Source organism: Camellia sinensis, chromosome 14 (genome assembly GCF_055761805.1).
Source record: "Camellia sinensis isolate YWXY chromosome 14, ASM5576180v1, whole genome shotgun sequence".
Taxonomy (NCBI): domain Eukaryota; kingdom Viridiplantae; phylum Streptophyta; class Magnoliopsida; order Ericales; family Theaceae; genus Camellia; species Camellia sinensis.
Genome location: NC_138974.1, coordinates 42,656,385 through 42,672,791, shown reverse-complemented (window position 1 = coordinate 42,672,791; position 16,407 = coordinate 42,656,385). Strand labels below are relative to the sequence as shown.

The window sequence follows — 16,407 nt, the reverse complement described above, 5'->3', positions numbered from 1 at the left end:
CATTTTACTATGTATAACCGTTAAATGTTGTGCCCACCGGATAATTGGCTGGACGTGATCATCTTCGTAGTTGAAAATTTCCCACAACAGAGCAATGTGTCAATAGGCTTGCAAAATTGTTTGCTTTTTCTTCTTCTTTGTTGTTTGTTGCTAAAAGAAAATAAAAAATTTCCATGCCCTTGGAAAATTTTTCCATGCCGTTGAAGCCTTCCTTCGTTTTCACCCCTTCGCCTCTCTCTCTCTCTCTCTCTCTCTCATTTCTTGTCGATCTGGTTTAGTCTCTGTAATTCAAGCCACATGCTCCGCTCTGCTCCAAATAAGACTACGATGGCATGAAAGCTTATACCTGTTTCACACAATTCATCATATGTACAGCATAATGATTTTCACTTCTATCAGGACTCTATTACCCAAACAATATCTTCCCATTATAAGTTCATAGTTAATGTTATTGCAGTAAAGTTCTTATGGCCATATTTAAAAAACTAAAGTGTTACTTTTCTCTTTGCCATGACTAGAAAGAAATCTTAACTACATCACAGATTTAGAGTTGGACATATTGCTTATGTCAAATTGATGATGACTTTCCACAAGAGTATTTCATGTTTTTTTTTTTTAAATAAAAATAAAAAATTGGAAAGGTCGACCATTTTATTTTTGTGGGATCAACTGATGAAATAGAGAAGTATTTTTGAAGCAGAACTTCAAGAAAAAGAGCAAATAAAAAGTGCATGCAGAAGTCATTACTGTTTGGCATTTACGACAAGTTTGGATCAATCCACAAAATTGTGTCTTGAGTTTTACAATAAAAGCATTTTAGATACTTGATAATCTATTTTCTTATAAAAATATATTTAGGAAAACAGGAAAAAAATGCCAGCATAACTACTGGCCATGAATGATGCCGTCTTTTCATTTTAAATCCAAGTGATCATCATCATTTTCTCATTTTGCTTCTAAATTGATTGCTATATCGAATTCGTGTTTATGAAGATGAGTTTTCTTCTGGTTAACTGTTTTTGAAGAATGGCATTATCTGGCACGTAGGCAAGGAAGCTTGAATCGCAGTTTGATGAAGAATTACACTTGCCAGCCAAAAATTTACCACTGAAAAGCTGGATATCAGATAAAAAAATTTCTCAAATTTTATTCAGATTTAATAAAATATTTGATATAAAGTTAGAGATGTACTCACTTTAACCTTTTGTACTTCCATGACCCAATTTTAAAGTTGCCATGTGATTGGACCAATTTCAACCACCACTTTTAATTGGATATGGACCCAGATGTACCTTTCTATGGAGTTCATGGTCATGAGCCAGTTGCATAATGTCCATACCATCGACATCGTTCCAGATATTAAAATTGAAAAATAATTCAACACGTAATTACAGACATATAACAGAAATTCAATAAAAATATTAAGGATTACGAACAAATACAAAAAAAAAAAAAAGGTAACCACTTAGAAATTTACTGCGTAATGTTAAGTACAAATTAGGGCAATATAAAGACTTATCAATTCTCAGTCGTTATTAAATATTAATATGTGGGTTTATAGGTCAAGATGTCTTCATCTTCTTCCGTATTTTACAGATTCATTACCTACAAATTAATTAAATGTAAATTGAAAATAATAGTTGTACTTGATTTTGTGCTCTTACTATTTTAGAATATTTGAAATAGTAGATTCTTCGCCGGTTTTGAGAATGTGTAGTTGATCTGCAACTAAAAATTGTAATTTTGTTAGTAGGAAAATGAAATCAATTAAATTAATCAAGCTCGGATCATGATTAGATTGTGTCGGTGAAGGTGCAATTAAAACTGTAAATTAATAGTAACTAGGATTATAAAAAACGAATCAAATTATTTAAGCTCAAAATCAACATCTTATGTAAACAAGTCATGTGGATACATCAAGCTGAATGCGAATGCGAGTACAAGGGAGAGAGAATTTCATGCTGGGATTGGTATTGTGGGGCAGACTCAGATGGATGAGATTTTGTTTATCAAATCTATTCCTTTAATTCTTTTGTCTACCTCTTCGAATGCTTGAAGCTTTGGCAGTTTGAGAAGCCTTGCAGTGTGTGTTGATTGGAGCAAGGATCTTCTAGAGTGATTTTTTCCTAAAGTTTCCTAGAGTGCTACATTGTGTGGTTGAGATTTACTGGCAAGTCACATCAATTTTTCTGATGTGACTTGCCAGTAAATTTCAACCACACAATGTAGCACTCTAGGAAACTTTAAGAAAATTTCACTCTAGAGGATCCTCGGTGGTGTTGATTGGCCACAACCGTAATATTATTGTTAAAGGTGATGATAAGACAGTCTATCAAAGCCTTAATGGTGAAATACAACCTCCTAATTTTGCAAGACTCTGTCTTTCTTTACATTCAGTCTGCTTTCTATTCATTCCACGTATTTGTAATGGAGTAGGGCATGATATTGCGTACCATATTCTGTCAATTGATGAGACTTGAGTGTGGGAAGTTTGTTTCCCATCTTTGTGTTTACGCACTCATCAGTTAATATTGGGTCACTATGCTCATCTTCTTCACTTTATGAATAAAACTCCTCTTTCTTCTTTGGCAAAAGAAAAAAAAATGTAAACAAGGAATGTTTAAGGGTAATTGTTTAGTAGTCTCACAATATTTCAGGGCATTGTCTACTTAGTGTTTTTGAAGCTAATCACGTAATGAAAAAATTTACAAGCAAGACATGCTGACTCACTTTTGTTATCATATGATACTTCAAGAGTATCTAATAAGTTTTTCAAATTTAAACACATTTTAAAACTCATTAATTTTTTGAATTCAGCTTTAACTTAATAAGATAAGCTTATATGAACTATACAATGGTAAAAAATGTCAAATTGCTCAAGCTCAACTCATGATTTGTTGATTGAAATTCCCCCAAGATCAAGTAAATTTTCAAATCAAATTTGAACAATTTACTATTTAAATTTTTTTTGTAAGTTACGAAAAATTCCAATCGAAAAGTAATGACCAAGTGGTTGGGTAGATGAACTAGTGTGGGTTCTTATATTAGTTATCCATTAGTTTCTAATAGCATGTTGCTTTTGATCCACCCAAACAGGCCTTTGTCACTCCTAATGTGTGGTCGATAATATTGAGGCAAGAATTCCAAGAAACGGGAAAGAGACGAGAAGAATGCAAAATTGTTGTTGGGCGCTATAAATAAGTATGCGTGAGGCATATATGTGGTGGTGGTTGTTGGTAGATAGAAGTGAACATGTAAAATATAAAGTGGAGTATTTAATTAACCAAGACAATTCACAAATAAAAAAATTATACAAAATTTCATATCAAAATGATAGGGTCATGGCACTTGTTTTTTTTTTTTAAAAAAAATATATATATATATATATATATATAAGATCTAAGGTTAAAAATTTTGTATAAATTTTGAACTGGGATTACCTCTAATCTAATTATTGGGTAGGAGAGTCTAGTTGAGTGGCTATGGACTCACTCCAGACTCATTTTAATGATCTAAATCGTTTATTTTTTAGTATTTTTCGAGTAAGTTATCCATACAAAAAATAATCAAATTGATCAGATATCAAATAGCCATATAATTAGATTATATTTGTTTTTAAAAAATAGCTAGTTTTGGAGAGAAAAAAAAATCATATTTACCATTTATTTTTGTTTTATGGTTATCAATGTTTAATAAATTTAATTTTTTATATGAATGATTTACTAAATAAATATTTAAAAAATAACCAATTCAAATTATCAAAATGGACTCGGAGTGAGCCCACAACCCCTAAACTAGACCCTTCATTCCCTAAATTTTATATTGGGTAAATTACACTTACACCTCTTAAAGTTTGGATTTAATACATATCATCCCTGGGGATTGAAAAATTACACTAACCCCCTTGTCATTGTAATTATTTAGACGGAATGAAGACATTGAACTCATACATTCTCTATTTTCTTGTTTTGCTTTACTTCCTCTTATTTTTTTCTCTTTCCTTTGCTTCTTTTTTTTCAATGTAATTTTCTTTATTAAGGAGTTGTTATCTTTTATATAAGTAGGGAGTTGTGAAATGAGACTATTAATCACAGGAGTGGAAATATAATTTTCAAAACGCCAAGAGACAAGATGTAATTAGACCAAATTTTAAGGGTGTGAGTGTAATTTACCCTTTATATTTGTACAATTCTGTTTCAACATAGTACATACTTCTAGATGATGATGAAAAGGTCCCAGAAATACCAGTCCTTTGATTGCCAAACATTATAAAAAGTCAAAAGCTAAAGTGACCATATGCATGCACCTAAAGTCCTTGTGTCTGCACTCTCTCTCTCTCTCTCTCTGTCACTCTCACTCTCTAGCTACCATGGTGAAGGTAGAGGAAGAGAAATTAGGTCCTGTGGAAGGGACAGAGGGTTATGCAAAGATAGAGGAAGAGAAAGGTGCTGTGAATGGAAGAGAGGATTACACACAAGATGGGACTGTGGATCTCAAGGGTAGACCTGTCCTCAGATCAAAAACTGGGAGATGGACTGCCTGTTCCTTCATTGTTGGTAAAGTACCCCTATCTATGCACACCACTTGCCAACCCACCCTATGTACTTAATGCACTTTTCACCGTTGATCATATTTTGGGATTTTCATTTTTCTAACATATTATCGCAAGTGTGTTAGGTACAAGAAAAAGTACTTCTATGGTGATTGAATATACTCCCCTTTCTAATTGATTATTTCAAAGCAATAAACCTCATTTAAGTAGTGAATCATGAAAAAAAAAAAAACTAGTCAAGGATGTATGATAAGATAAACGAGCAAAATCAAACTACTAGTAGTGGTTTTATCTTGAACAATTTCTTGTTTCTGAACTATCTTCATTAGCTCAGTGATGAGACTTTTGCCAGTGAAGCAGTAAGTTTCGGGTTCGAGTCTTTTGATTTTGCACTTGTGGGGCACTGCCGTACATCGTAGATTTGATCTTGTAGAGGATAAAAAAGCACCCCAGCTTAAAAGGGTTCCCAGTTAAAATAAAATAAATAAATCTTCTTTCTCTAGGTGTGATTTTTTAGAACTTTTTTTCATTTTAGAAGCAAGATCTAAGACATATCTTCTTGTTGATTGTGTGAAGGGTATGAAGTGTTTGAAAGGATGGCATATTATGGGATAGCATCAAACCTAGTGTTGTATTTGACAAGGAAGCTGCATGAAGGCACTGTCAAATCTGCTAACAATGTCACCAACTGGATCGGCACTGTTTGGATGATGCCTCTTCTCGGTGCCTACATCGCGGACTCTCATCTTGGCCGGTTCTGGACTTTCATCATTGCCTCTGGGATTTACCTTCTGGTAATTCCAACTTTACATTTTCCATTACCCATATGATACAATCATCTTGTTAACTACTTTCACTGCATGAAAATTTGATTTATTGCATGCATGCAAAAATAATTACAAGAACATGGAAGATTAAATGGGTATGTTCTTTGGTGTGAATGAGAACTGTAACCTTACACCAGAGCAAAGGCCACTGGCATATTCATATTTTTTTTTCAATTATTTGTAATTCTCCATATATGTATGGTGTCTTTGTTGTTGCTGGCTTGGGATGAAAACAAATTTATTGGGTTTAACTAATACGTTTAATTTAGTAAGGTTTTTTTTCTTTTTTCTTTTGGCTTTTTAATTTTTTTGAGAATAAATATTTGTTCAAAAAGCTCATGAATTTGGCAAATTGTTTTTTTTTTTTTTTTTTTTTTTTAAGTTTTTAGTGACTTTTTATTTTTTGAGAAGTTGCTTTTTTTGGGGGTTTTGTCTATTTGTCAAAACAAGCTTGAATTTTTGGTCTTAAAAAAATATAAATAAAATAAAAAAATTGCTAAAAAATATGTTTTACGTATTAAACAAGGAAAAAAAAAACAAAAACAAACAAAGAAACAAAGAGTTGCATAGATAGATGAGAACAAGAGAGAATTCTTTGGAATAACCCGAAAATGAAGCTTTCATTACATCCAGACGGTGATGGCATAAAAAGTAAATACAAAAAAAATTGAGTATTTATAACAAAATAATAATATAAAAAAAATCTTTAAAATAAATAAATAAATAAATTTTAATTTGATATTAAATCGATGTGATTTGAGACAGTGAATTGGTTGATGTTGTTGAAGCCCGTGGGATTTACCACGATCCCTTACCATGATTTATTTTGTTGGATTGAGTGTATAATATTTATAAATTAAAAAAGAATTATGATAATTATACATGATTTTATTTCTATTTTTATTTAAATAATAAATTATAAATATGATTTTAAAAATAAATCATCTATTTTAAAGACAAATATAATAAAATAATATATCTATAAATATTGAGTTAATTTGATATTTCATGAATAATTTACACACGAAATCTAATAAAATGAGTGGTTCATATTGTGAGAAACTGTCAATGGGCTCCATATTAATGGGCTCCAGAGAGATTCTAATGGGCTCCAGAATCCAAAACCATGAGAATGAAAAGGGCCAACAATGGGTTTAAAACTTGTTTTTTGACAGACTAATGGGCTCTAAAGTCCAAAACCATGGGAATAAAGAGGCCCAACAATGGGCCTAAAAACCAATTTTTTTTTTCTTTTTGCATATATTGCTCACACAAACAGCCCTTAATAACGTTCTCTTCCCTCTCTGAAAAACAGGGAATGTGCTTATTGACTTTAGCAGTTTCACTGCCAACCCTGAGACCACCATCATGCGACAAGAGTGTGAATGAACTGGACTGCGACAAACGGGCCTCAAACTTCCAAGTGGGCTTTTTCTACTGTGCCCTATACATAATAGCCCTCGGAACAGGCGGTACCAAGCCCAACATCTCCACCATGGGCGCAGACCAGTTCGATGATTTCGAGCCCAAGGAGAGGGCCCAAAAGCTATCCTTCTTCAACTGGTGGATGTTCGGCATATTCTTTGGAACCCTCTTCTCCAACACTTTCTTGATCTATATACAGGACAATGTGGGCTGGGCTGTGGGCTATAGCCTGCCAACACTGGGCCTTGGAGTGTCCATAGTGGTGTTCTTGGTGGGCACACCTTATTATAGACATAAAGCCACTTCAGGGAGTCCATTGACTAGCGTAGCAAGGGTACTAGTGGCTGCAATGAGGAAGAGGAAAGAGGCTGTCCCAAACGACCCAAAAGAGCTTTATGAGGTGAGCTTGGATGAGTATAACAGCTCTGGCAAGTTCAGAATTGACCACACCCCCTCATTAAGGTATGCCCCTATGATTGTTCCTAGTTATTAATTACATTGCATTCATGTGGGCCTAAGTCAAAGATGAATGCAAAGTTGTCAACTCTGCATTTTTATATACTTTTTTGTGGAAAAATTATGTGTTTGTAGTGTTTCAGTTTTTTTTTGTTCACTAAAGTAAGTTTCGTCCATCAAATTTTTTAGAGAATTGCTTACTACTCAGCATTGCATTCATCTACAAGTGTGAGCCTATTTAAGATCTGTGCACTTTTCTATAAAAAAAAAAGTTCTACGACAATATTACATGCCTAGAAAATTACTTAGAACTTACATCATGATTCGTGTGAACTAGATTCATCATAGTTGTGGCTCACAAACACATCAAGGCTCAATCCACACATTTCACGGTAAAAATTCTAGGCTTATATCTTTTCTGAAAGATTTGTGTTTGTTGCATTATTGTTTTCTTGTTCATTGAAGTAAGTTCCGTACATTGAGCATAGTTGGCGCAATTTATTGAGACTGCTTATGAGGCAAAAAATAATATAAATAAGCTTTAAAAAAAATAAAATAAAATAACTTATGATCAATAAACTAATGAGGTGTGCTTTTACTTTTCTACTTTGTGATGAAAAACTTACTAAAAAAGCTGCACAAAACAGGCAAATTGGCATCTCCGTGTTTCTCCTTCCCATACTTGTTTTCATCACCTGATCTCACTCACAATGCATTGCCCCTTGCAGACTTCTCGACAAAGCAGCAATAAAAACAGGACCAAGTTCGCCGTGGAACCTATGTTCAGTGACCCAAGTTGAAGAAGCCAAGCAAATGATCAAAATGATTCCAATCCTCTGTGCAACATTCATTCCAAGCACCATCGTAGCACAGACACACACACTCTTCATCAAGCAAGGCACCACCCTTAAGAGGCATATAGGTCCCCATTTCGAAATCCCCCCTGCCTGTCTCAGCGCATTCGTCACAATCTTCATGTTAGTCACCATCGTCCTCTATGACCGCTTCTTCGTCCCCACAATACGAAAATTCACAAAAAACCCAAGAGGAATCACATTGTTGCAGAGGCTTGGGATCGGCTTAGTCCTTCACACTATCATCATGGTTGTTTCTAGTTTGGCAGAGATGAAAAGACTTAGCGTCGCAAAAGCACATGGGATTACTGGGAAACACGAAATTGTCCCTCTTAGTGTTTTCATTCTTTTACCTCAGTTTGCACTCATGGGGATCGCGGATAACTTTGAGATCGCGAAGCTTGAGTTTTTCTATGATCAGGCACCTGATGGGATGAAGAGCCTTGGCACTGCTTATTTTACAACTAGTTTGGGAATTGGGTATTTTCTCAGTAGTTTTATTGTGTCTACTGTGGCTGATGTTACTAAGAGAAATGGCCACCAGGGTTGGATTTTGGACAATCTCAATCTCTCGCGTTTGGACTATTTTTATGCGTTTTTTGCTGTGCTGAGCTTCCTCAACTTTCTGTTCTTTCTGGTTGTGTCGAAGTTCTTTGTTTATAATGCATACATGGACAGGGAAGACAGGAGAGAGTTGCAGGAAGCCATTGTGAGCTCACCGAACTTCTACTCAAAATAAGATTTCTTGTGGGTTGGTTTTGATTCTTGGAATCAAATACAAGATGTTGAGATACTCGCATTGTGATTTGTGAACTTCATATTGTTTTCATACTTGGCAACTATGTACAGTGTGAAAGCTCTGCTTGCTGGCTGCTGTCGTAAAGAAATTATCAAACATTTATTGGGCCTGTTTGGATGTAAGATTTTTAAGAATATACATGAGAATTCCAACAAATATGCTTCACAAATGCATGTTTGACAGAATTGAAATTTGATGAACATTGCCTGAAGGTTCTGTGCATGAGGAAGCAAAGTGAGTGATAGAGAGTAAAATTTATCACAATAGTGAAATGGTAACGTTAACGGAGTAAAATTTCAATGCACTAACCTTAAAGTCGTTGAGGAAATGAGAGGACTACTAAATGATGCAGGAAAAAAAAAAAGGCACAGGTGCTCTGTTTCCCACTACAATCTTAGCTTATTGTAAATTGGATATTTCCAGAAGAACACTAAATTCTTATTCTCTCAAAAAGTTATGCACACACATTATCTAAGTGATGGGAGGAAACATCATCATCACAAGTAACAAATTACAACTCTGCAACAATTCTGTTGAATTCAAAGACTACCAGCAGTATAGGCACGAAATAGAGAAACTCTCTAGAAGAAATCTTATTATGATAGTTGCCCCTGATTCCTATCATTAACCTAATTAGTCTCAAACCCGTCAAAATAACTGATTTACGCCACTAATTGTGCTCAGCCATGCCAACCATTGTTGGCATTATTCATCTTGCAATCTGGATTTTGCTTTCCGCAATGCCTTTCCCATAATTTTTTCATCTTCATCTTGCGGTCTGTCAATACCTTTCAAAGATGCAAAAGTCCCTGCCAATCCCATTTGGACACTCGCTTCTAGCTTATGAATCACTTGCTCAGACTATTCAAGTTGACTGCTAGTTTCATCCTCCTCTTTGGGAGACCATTCTGAGGAAGTTTTTCTACCATTGCCATCAGAAAGCAGCTCTTTTGATGATGATTTAGTTTTTCGGATTTTCTGTCGTATTTTTGTCATGGCATCAACTGCAGTTTCAGGTTCCATGTCTTCTGATGTAATAATAACATTAGAAGAATTTACAGCACTCCTATCATCAGATTCAAAACCACCATCTGCTTCCACGTCTTCTATTTTTAATATCTCCGTGCCAGCACTAAAGACAACTTCTGACACATTTATGACTACCGGCTCTGCTGACTCAACGAAATTCTCCGAGGAACTTGTGGTGTCATCAATCTCAAAGGAGTCACTCGCATAGCCAGGCTGGTCGTCTTTTGTTTTCTCTTCCAGATAACCAGTAGTTTCTTTTGGCGATGGTTTTGTTTCTTTAATCTCTCGTAGTTTTTGAAGGGCTTCCTTAGCAGAATTTATAGCCCATCCTTCATCAATCATATCCCTGCAAAACAAAATTAAGAAAACTATTTTCTAAGGGATACCTTATCAGTTTATTGAAGTCAATTACATCTCCAAGATGCATTCAAATGCCTCATCATCATTGAATTTGTTTTATATATATATATATTTTTTTTTTTTTTGGGCCCAATTATCTGGCCAGCTGAGGAAGTTCAGTATTACCTTCTAGGATCCAGCCCGGCAGAAAGAAAGATTGATTCCATGTGAGATATGAGAGCCAGGGAGGCCGTCAGTATGTTATTGGTAAAGTATCCTCCTTCCCTTGCAATTTCCACCAGGAATTGCATATCCAAAACAAACTGTTCTTGAAACAAAAACTCTTAGCAAAAAATTCCAACCAAACAATGAGCATCACCCAACAGCTCTAACAAAATAAGTATGGCAGATGTAGTGCAGATAATGAGATGGTGTCAGGTTTTGATGTGACGTGACAGATAGAGAAGGCTGTGTAAAAGTACATGGGTACAGAAGGGAGACCTTAACTTGCACCTGAGATAAGGAAACAGAAAACTTCACAAAAGTGGAGGGAAAAAAGAAGGATATTAATCAATTTTAACCCACCAAAAAGTGGGGTACAGGGTGAATTAGATTGGATGCAGTTAATGTCATCATTCTTTTGTTTCTTCTAGTCAAATTCCAGTTTTGAATTCTAAGGCTCACAGCCTCACTGAAACATAAAAAAGAGAGTACATTCCAAAAGTTTGTTAAAGCTACATACTTGCACAATGTCGAATGTACCCATAAGGGATAGCCCCTGAAGTGATAATACATAAGGGACCACTGAGTGGTTTACCCAAGCACAAGCAGTGTGAAAATGAGATTTGGTACACAAAGGGTGTCATAGTGGGGAGACAAAAACTAAAAATGGCATCAGCTAAAATCCTAATGAAGGGATTTAACATGCTGCGACAAGGAAATCGGTTCAGACATATTTAAATTGGGAAAGGATTCTTATTATTTTAACCCCCAAACAACGCTGTTTGTTAAAATTTAGTTTGCATACTGCAAAACAATTGTGCAGGCAGACAAACCACAACTGCAAACATCTATCCAACTAGATACGTATATTTGCACTTGGCTAATGAAGGCGGAAAAGAAAAGCAAGCAATGTAGAAAAAAGGTAGCAGAACAAGATTTCTTTTGGTACTTGAACAACTAAAAGAACACAGATACCTGCTTGAAATTCTCACAACGTTGGACAGCTAAATCCTCTTTGGTAGTTGTCCACAACTCTTCATTATTTGAGATGGAAATGAATATGGCCTCTATCAGTTCCCTCATAAGCTCTGGCAACCCATCCACTTCAACAAAGTTGCCCTCAGCAAGTTTTTCTAATTTCCTTAGCTCCAAAAATACTCCCTGGAGGAGAAACAGGAGAGTGATTTGGCATAAAAAAATAGCAAGTTAAGCAGAAGATTTTGAGGCCAACAAAATCCTTTAACGTAAAAATACCACTGCTATAAAAGTATTCTGACTGAAAATGCAGCAAAACCAAATGGAGGGCAAGTGAGGAACAATGTCCTGTATCTATGATATACGGAATATAAAATTAACCAATTTCTAAAATTTTCAATCTCAGTTCAACCCTCCAATCACCATACGCAACAGATTGTCAAATCAATTCAGACAACTGCATAGAAATTTGGAACATGTTAAGTCCTCACAAGAGTTGAAACAAATACAGGGGTATGTCAAGTTTAACATTAGCACCTTTCATGTCATTTCTTCAAAGCTCAGAATTTCAATGATTATAAATACCTGAAAAACAACAGAGGGCATCATATCTTCAGATGTGTCAGAATCACTCTGGCCACCAACCCAAGTTTCTTGTGAAAGTCTGCAGCCACTCCCATACATTATTTTGCATATAAATTGCTGGCAGAAATGAGCTCTGATTCGATCAGAAGCTTCTTGAATATATAACATAAAGTTATGAACGTCAAAATCGAGGTGATTGATGCCCTTGAAGACACTTTTGATAATGCTGGAGAAAAGTCGTACAAGCGTTGATAAATTGGCTACTACAGAAACTTGTTGTTCCAGTGACTCTGCCGAATTGTCTCCTCGACCTCCTCTCTCCAAACCATGTGCTTTACCAGTGAGAACACTTTCAAGAATGGCAAGATACTCTGTGAAGAGGGCCATGAGTCCTTTGAGGATAACAGCTTCCATTTGAAAGGCAACTAAAGGGGAAATGTCTTTTGTGATAGCCTGAAATAATAAAAACTAGTAATATATCTGTTGAGGTTAAATATCGCAAATCTATTTTACAATATATTTTGCTAGTTAGAAATATGGGAGTAGGGTCCTTAGTTCCCCATTTTACAATCAGACAATTATTAGTCAGAGATACCATGAACATCAGCACACAACCAATACTAATGAAATAATTAGAATAAGAGCTTCAACTTGAAGTCACCTTCACAAGCATGTATTTCACAATGCCTTTCACGAATGGCAAGATTTAAAATTGTTACTAAAAGCAAAAACATAAGTCAACATTTTTGTAGCAGCATGAGTAGCGCAATTTACTCGCACACTTACGGCAATAATTATCCATAAAACCACAGATTGCTTAGTTAGGAATTGAATTGTTTATCAATTGAAGGCAAAAGATGAAATTGCATTTGAATAATCAATTCCACTAAAAAAATGTATAGATTGCCTACCTCCATATGTTGCTGCAAGGAAAAACCAGTGTTTTTTAATTTGGACCTTCCAAATCATTCCTTTAGGAGATTTGGATCCATATTCTTCAATATCAAGTGCCCATTTTTAATAATTAGATTATCGTTCCTTTTTTCTTTTCTTCTGTTTTTTTTCACGTATAAGGACATAATATCCATATCAATGAAGCTATGTACACCAGAACGCAACAGTAATATTTTTTTAAGACTATAAATTAATTTAAAAGGGGGCACCAAATAGACCTGCAACAGTGTTACGAACTTCCGACCGCTGTTAGTGAGCAGGCAATATTCTGGTTGTTGCCCAATAACTACAGAAGAGCACCCTTCGCTTAATATTCCTGATAGAAGATATTTGTCCACAACCCAAGCATCTGTAGAAGTAAAAATCTGAATGACTTTCTTAAAATGGTCTATGTGAATCTGTAGAACGTCTTCCACACAAGGACGGATATGCTTCACCAAGCATGGATGTAGCACCACTTTCTGAGTTTCCAACAAAGAGCAATATGACAATGCAGACTGCACAGCTTCCACAATTGTTACCAGTCCACCACTTATTTCTGAAATGGATCTAACATATTTATTGAAAGAGGCAGCAAACAATTCAGTTTCTTCACAAGCCCACTGCATGAACTCTGAAGAATAAGAAGATGTTTCTCCATATAAGACTAAAAAGCTCATTGCAGCTTGTGAAATCATTGAAAATACTAATTTTGCAACTTCATGAATGAAAGAACCATTTCCTGATTTCGAATGCTGCAAGTCACGTATCCCAGATGCAATGCGGGAATGGTAATATTTAACCAGTAACTGAGTTGCAGGATGAGAGTCACCAAGTCTACAAAGTCCAACTAAAGCTTTTAGCAATTCGGGGGCAGACACTCTAGGGTTTCCAGCAACCAGTTTCAGTTGATCTGCAATCTTTGCCCTCCTTTCTGATATTGCAGAGTTATAATAAGTTAGCACGTTCAAGGGAAATTTCTCTTGCAACTGCATCCCCTGAAAGACTCCATCTTCCAGTTCTAGGATTGCCAAGGCTTCATCTAATCTTCGTTCTGACAGAAGGATATCTAGGGCTTCTGAAACATCATCAGCATGAGACTCTAATATGCTTTGAGGAGATGGTTCAACATGTATAGGTTCTTCAATAATAAAATCCACTGTTTCATTTGATAGAACTTTTAGATAAATGCCATCAACAAGCTCTTTTACAAGTCTCTTTTGTGTTGAGACATGCTGTTTCAGTTGCATCAATTCCTTTTCCATGCCTTCCAATTCTTTAAATATTCTGCATGTATGATAAAATTTGTCACAGTTTGCTCAATCTTTAATGCTGTGTTTGGTTGGGGGATTTGGGGAGGGATTTGGAAAGAGAAATGGAAAATGTAGGTGAAATGTGAATAAAATATGCCTATATTTCACCTAGTTTCACACACCTTTTCCCTTTCCCTTTCCAAATCCCTCCCCAAATCTTCCAACCAAACACAGCATAAAAGAAATACATGGCCCCCAAAAAAAAGTGAGTACCCTGAATGTATGACGGCATACATCACTATTTGCTAAGGAGGGATCATCAAAAGTATTGTTGGGTGGGGGGGGGAAAGAAAAAGAAAATAGAGGTGAGTAGGATGCCAAGATATTGGATGAGGTTGCTAATGGGCCCCTACCCCACATCAACCCATCCCCCCATACCCACACACCCAAGAAAAAAAAAAAAGTGGGGAAAAAAAAAGAAATGTCTTTAGAATATGATTGAAAATCAAAATGACGGGAGAAAGAAAACACTAACATGCTGTTTAAACATATGCAAATGGCCTCTGCAAAAACACCCAAATTTTAAGAAAAGTATTATGGAGACAAGAAATGATAAATCTTGTTCAAAACTACAACCAAGCATACAGAATTTAGCTTCCCTTTTCTTTCTTTACTTTTATTTTTAATAAAGCATGTGAAGCTCACAAATAGAGACCATGCTTTTGTATATAGCTATGAACCATTGAAATGCAACTTAAATTGCCGTATTCTAGAATAACCACATTGACCTCTCATATTAAAGGAGAGAAAAAAGAAAAGGAAATACAATTTATATATCAGGTGTTAACTAAAGAAGAAAATAAAAATTTGTAAACAACAGAGAAAATATCAGCAATTACCTGAGAAAGACTGAATAATTGGAAAATATATTCTTGTGAAAATCTTCATCCGATATCCTCTTTAGTTCAAGAAGTTCCGAACACAGGTGCTTAATACCCTATATGACCAAAACAAGATAGCACACATTGCAATTAAGAATATATGAAACATTAACCAGAATAAAACGTGGAGCTGAAAAATTCCAGTGGCAATTGCCTAACTAATTCATGAATTCATCATAACACACATTATCAAGTGTGTACACGGTAGACACAAAACATGAATGAAAACTCTATACATAAAGCATTGAGGTGTAAAATTTTCAAAATTTAGGACTTTATTTACATTCAATAGTCATAAGTAATATGAGACACATTGCACACCTTTTCTTTTTCCTTTTTCCTTTTCAAATCCCTCAACCATACAGGGCGTTAGTATTTAAGCTGTTAGAAAGATGATAAATTTATTATTTATATTCTCAACACAACCCCATCAAACTCATCTAAAAGCTGATTCTTACCTTACTCTTTATTTGAATCCAGCACGTACTTAGTGTAATAATTCTATCTAAATCCAAAAAATGTCTCCACAGACAGCACATACATGAAGGACAGAATGGTAATTACAGTCAGTTTAATCGTCAGAGTAGATGATTCTTTACCTTGCCAGTCATGGACTCGATCTCGACCTCGTCGTCGCCGTCGCTGGAGATAGACCAAGTGTCGGGACTGGTGTGGTCGTCTCCATCTCCGTCGGCCATCTGCGGTTGTTGTTGGTGATCTCTGAACCGAAACCTCAATGTGGAAGAAGAAGAAGACTCCTCCATGGAAATCTTGAATGCCGAATTGCTCTGTGTGGTGTTGGTACATAGTTGATAGTATAGACGCGTCTAGGGTTTGGAGCATGTTGTCGTCGTTTTCTTTGGTTCTCGGTGAGAGCTTCGGTTTCTTCGTAATGGAACATTTTTTTTCTCTTTTCATTTTTGGTTGCATTGCCGTTTCGAATTTTGCTTGCGCAAATCCAACCGACCTACAGTACAGGGACCTCTCTGTTGAGGATGTTTGTTTGCTATTTTAATGAGTAATGATACATAATTATAATTATAAAGTAGTAGCTGTAATGTGAATTCTAATGAGATGGAAAAGTGAGTAAAAAGAGATGGAGAGATGAGCGTGGGTTCTTATATTACATTGGCATTTTTTATATAGTATAGATTAAAATTTTATTAGAGCTTTCAAATATTATTACTATTTTAATAGGCAATAATGATAAATAATTT

At 35.4% G+C, this 16,407-nt stretch overlaps 2 protein-coding genes across 3 annotated transcripts; one reads left to right on the top strand and one right to left on the bottom strand.

Annotated features, from left to right (window-relative positions):
• The first annotated feature begins 4,203 nt into the window (after positions 1 to 4,203).
• LOC114321566 (protein NRT1/ PTR FAMILY 5.2) lies at positions 4,204 to 9,069 on the top strand. Its single transcript, XM_028268741.2, has 4 exons — positions 4,204 to 4,556; positions 5,129 to 5,346; positions 6,695 to 7,266; positions 7,989 to 9,069. The coding sequence occupies exons 1-4, from the start codon at positions 4,301 to 4,303 to the stop codon at positions 8,851 to 8,853; spliced, it is 1,911 nt and encodes a 636-aa protein (XP_028124542.2). The 5' UTR covers positions 4,204 to 4,300; the 3' UTR covers positions 8,854 to 9,069.
• LOC114321565 (exocyst complex component EXO84B) lies at positions 8,629 to 16,203 on the bottom strand. Of its 2 annotated transcripts, none has more exons than XM_028268738.2 (7): positions 15,790 to 16,198; positions 15,149 to 15,246; positions 13,236 to 14,283; positions 12,064 to 12,516; positions 11,479 to 11,664; positions 10,468 to 10,604; positions 8,629 to 10,288 (listed from the first exon to the last, which is right to left on the bottom strand). In XM_028268738.2, the coding sequence occupies exons 1-7, from the start codon at positions 15,952 to 15,954 to the stop codon at positions 9,775 to 9,777; spliced, it is 2,601 nt and encodes an 866-aa protein (XP_028124539.2). In that variant the 5' UTR covers positions 15,955 to 16,198; the 3' UTR covers positions 8,629 to 9,774. The 2 variants fall into 2 exon arrangements, 1 of the variants encoding a protein (XP_028124539.2); XR_014351461.1 differs by having other exon boundaries at positions 9,330 to 10,288; positions 10,468 to 10,794; positions 15,790 to 16,203.
• Between the last annotated feature and the right edge of the window lie 204 nt (positions 16,204 to 16,407).

Excerpts from the sequence above, each read along its gene's own strand:
- LOC114321565 (XM_028268738.2), bottom strand. The coding sequence starts at position 15,954 with ATGGAGGAGTCTTCTTCTTCTTCCACATTGAGGTTTCGGTTCAGAGAT. Across the intron at positions 14,284-15,148 it reads AATTATTCAGTCTTTCTCAG|AATATTTAAAGAATTGGAAG; the intron begins GTAATTGCTGAT and ends TCATACATGCAG. Across the intron at positions 10,289-10,467 it reads GCCGGGCTGGATCCTAGAAG|GGATATGATTGATGAAGGAT; the intron begins GTAATACTGAAC and ends TTTGTTTTGCAG.
- LOC114321566 (XM_028268741.2), top strand. The coding sequence starts at position 4,301 with ATGCACCTAAAGTCCTTGTGTCTGCACTCTCTCTCTCTCTCTCTCTGT. Across the intron at positions 4,557-5,128 it reads TGCCTGTTCCTTCATTGTTG|GGTATGAAGTGTTTGAAAGG; the intron begins GTAAAGTACCCC and ends GATTGTGTGAAG. Across the intron at positions 7,267-7,988 it reads GACCACACCCCCTCATTAAG|ACTTCTCGACAAAGCAGCAA; the intron begins GTATGCCCCTAT and ends TGCCCCTTGCAG.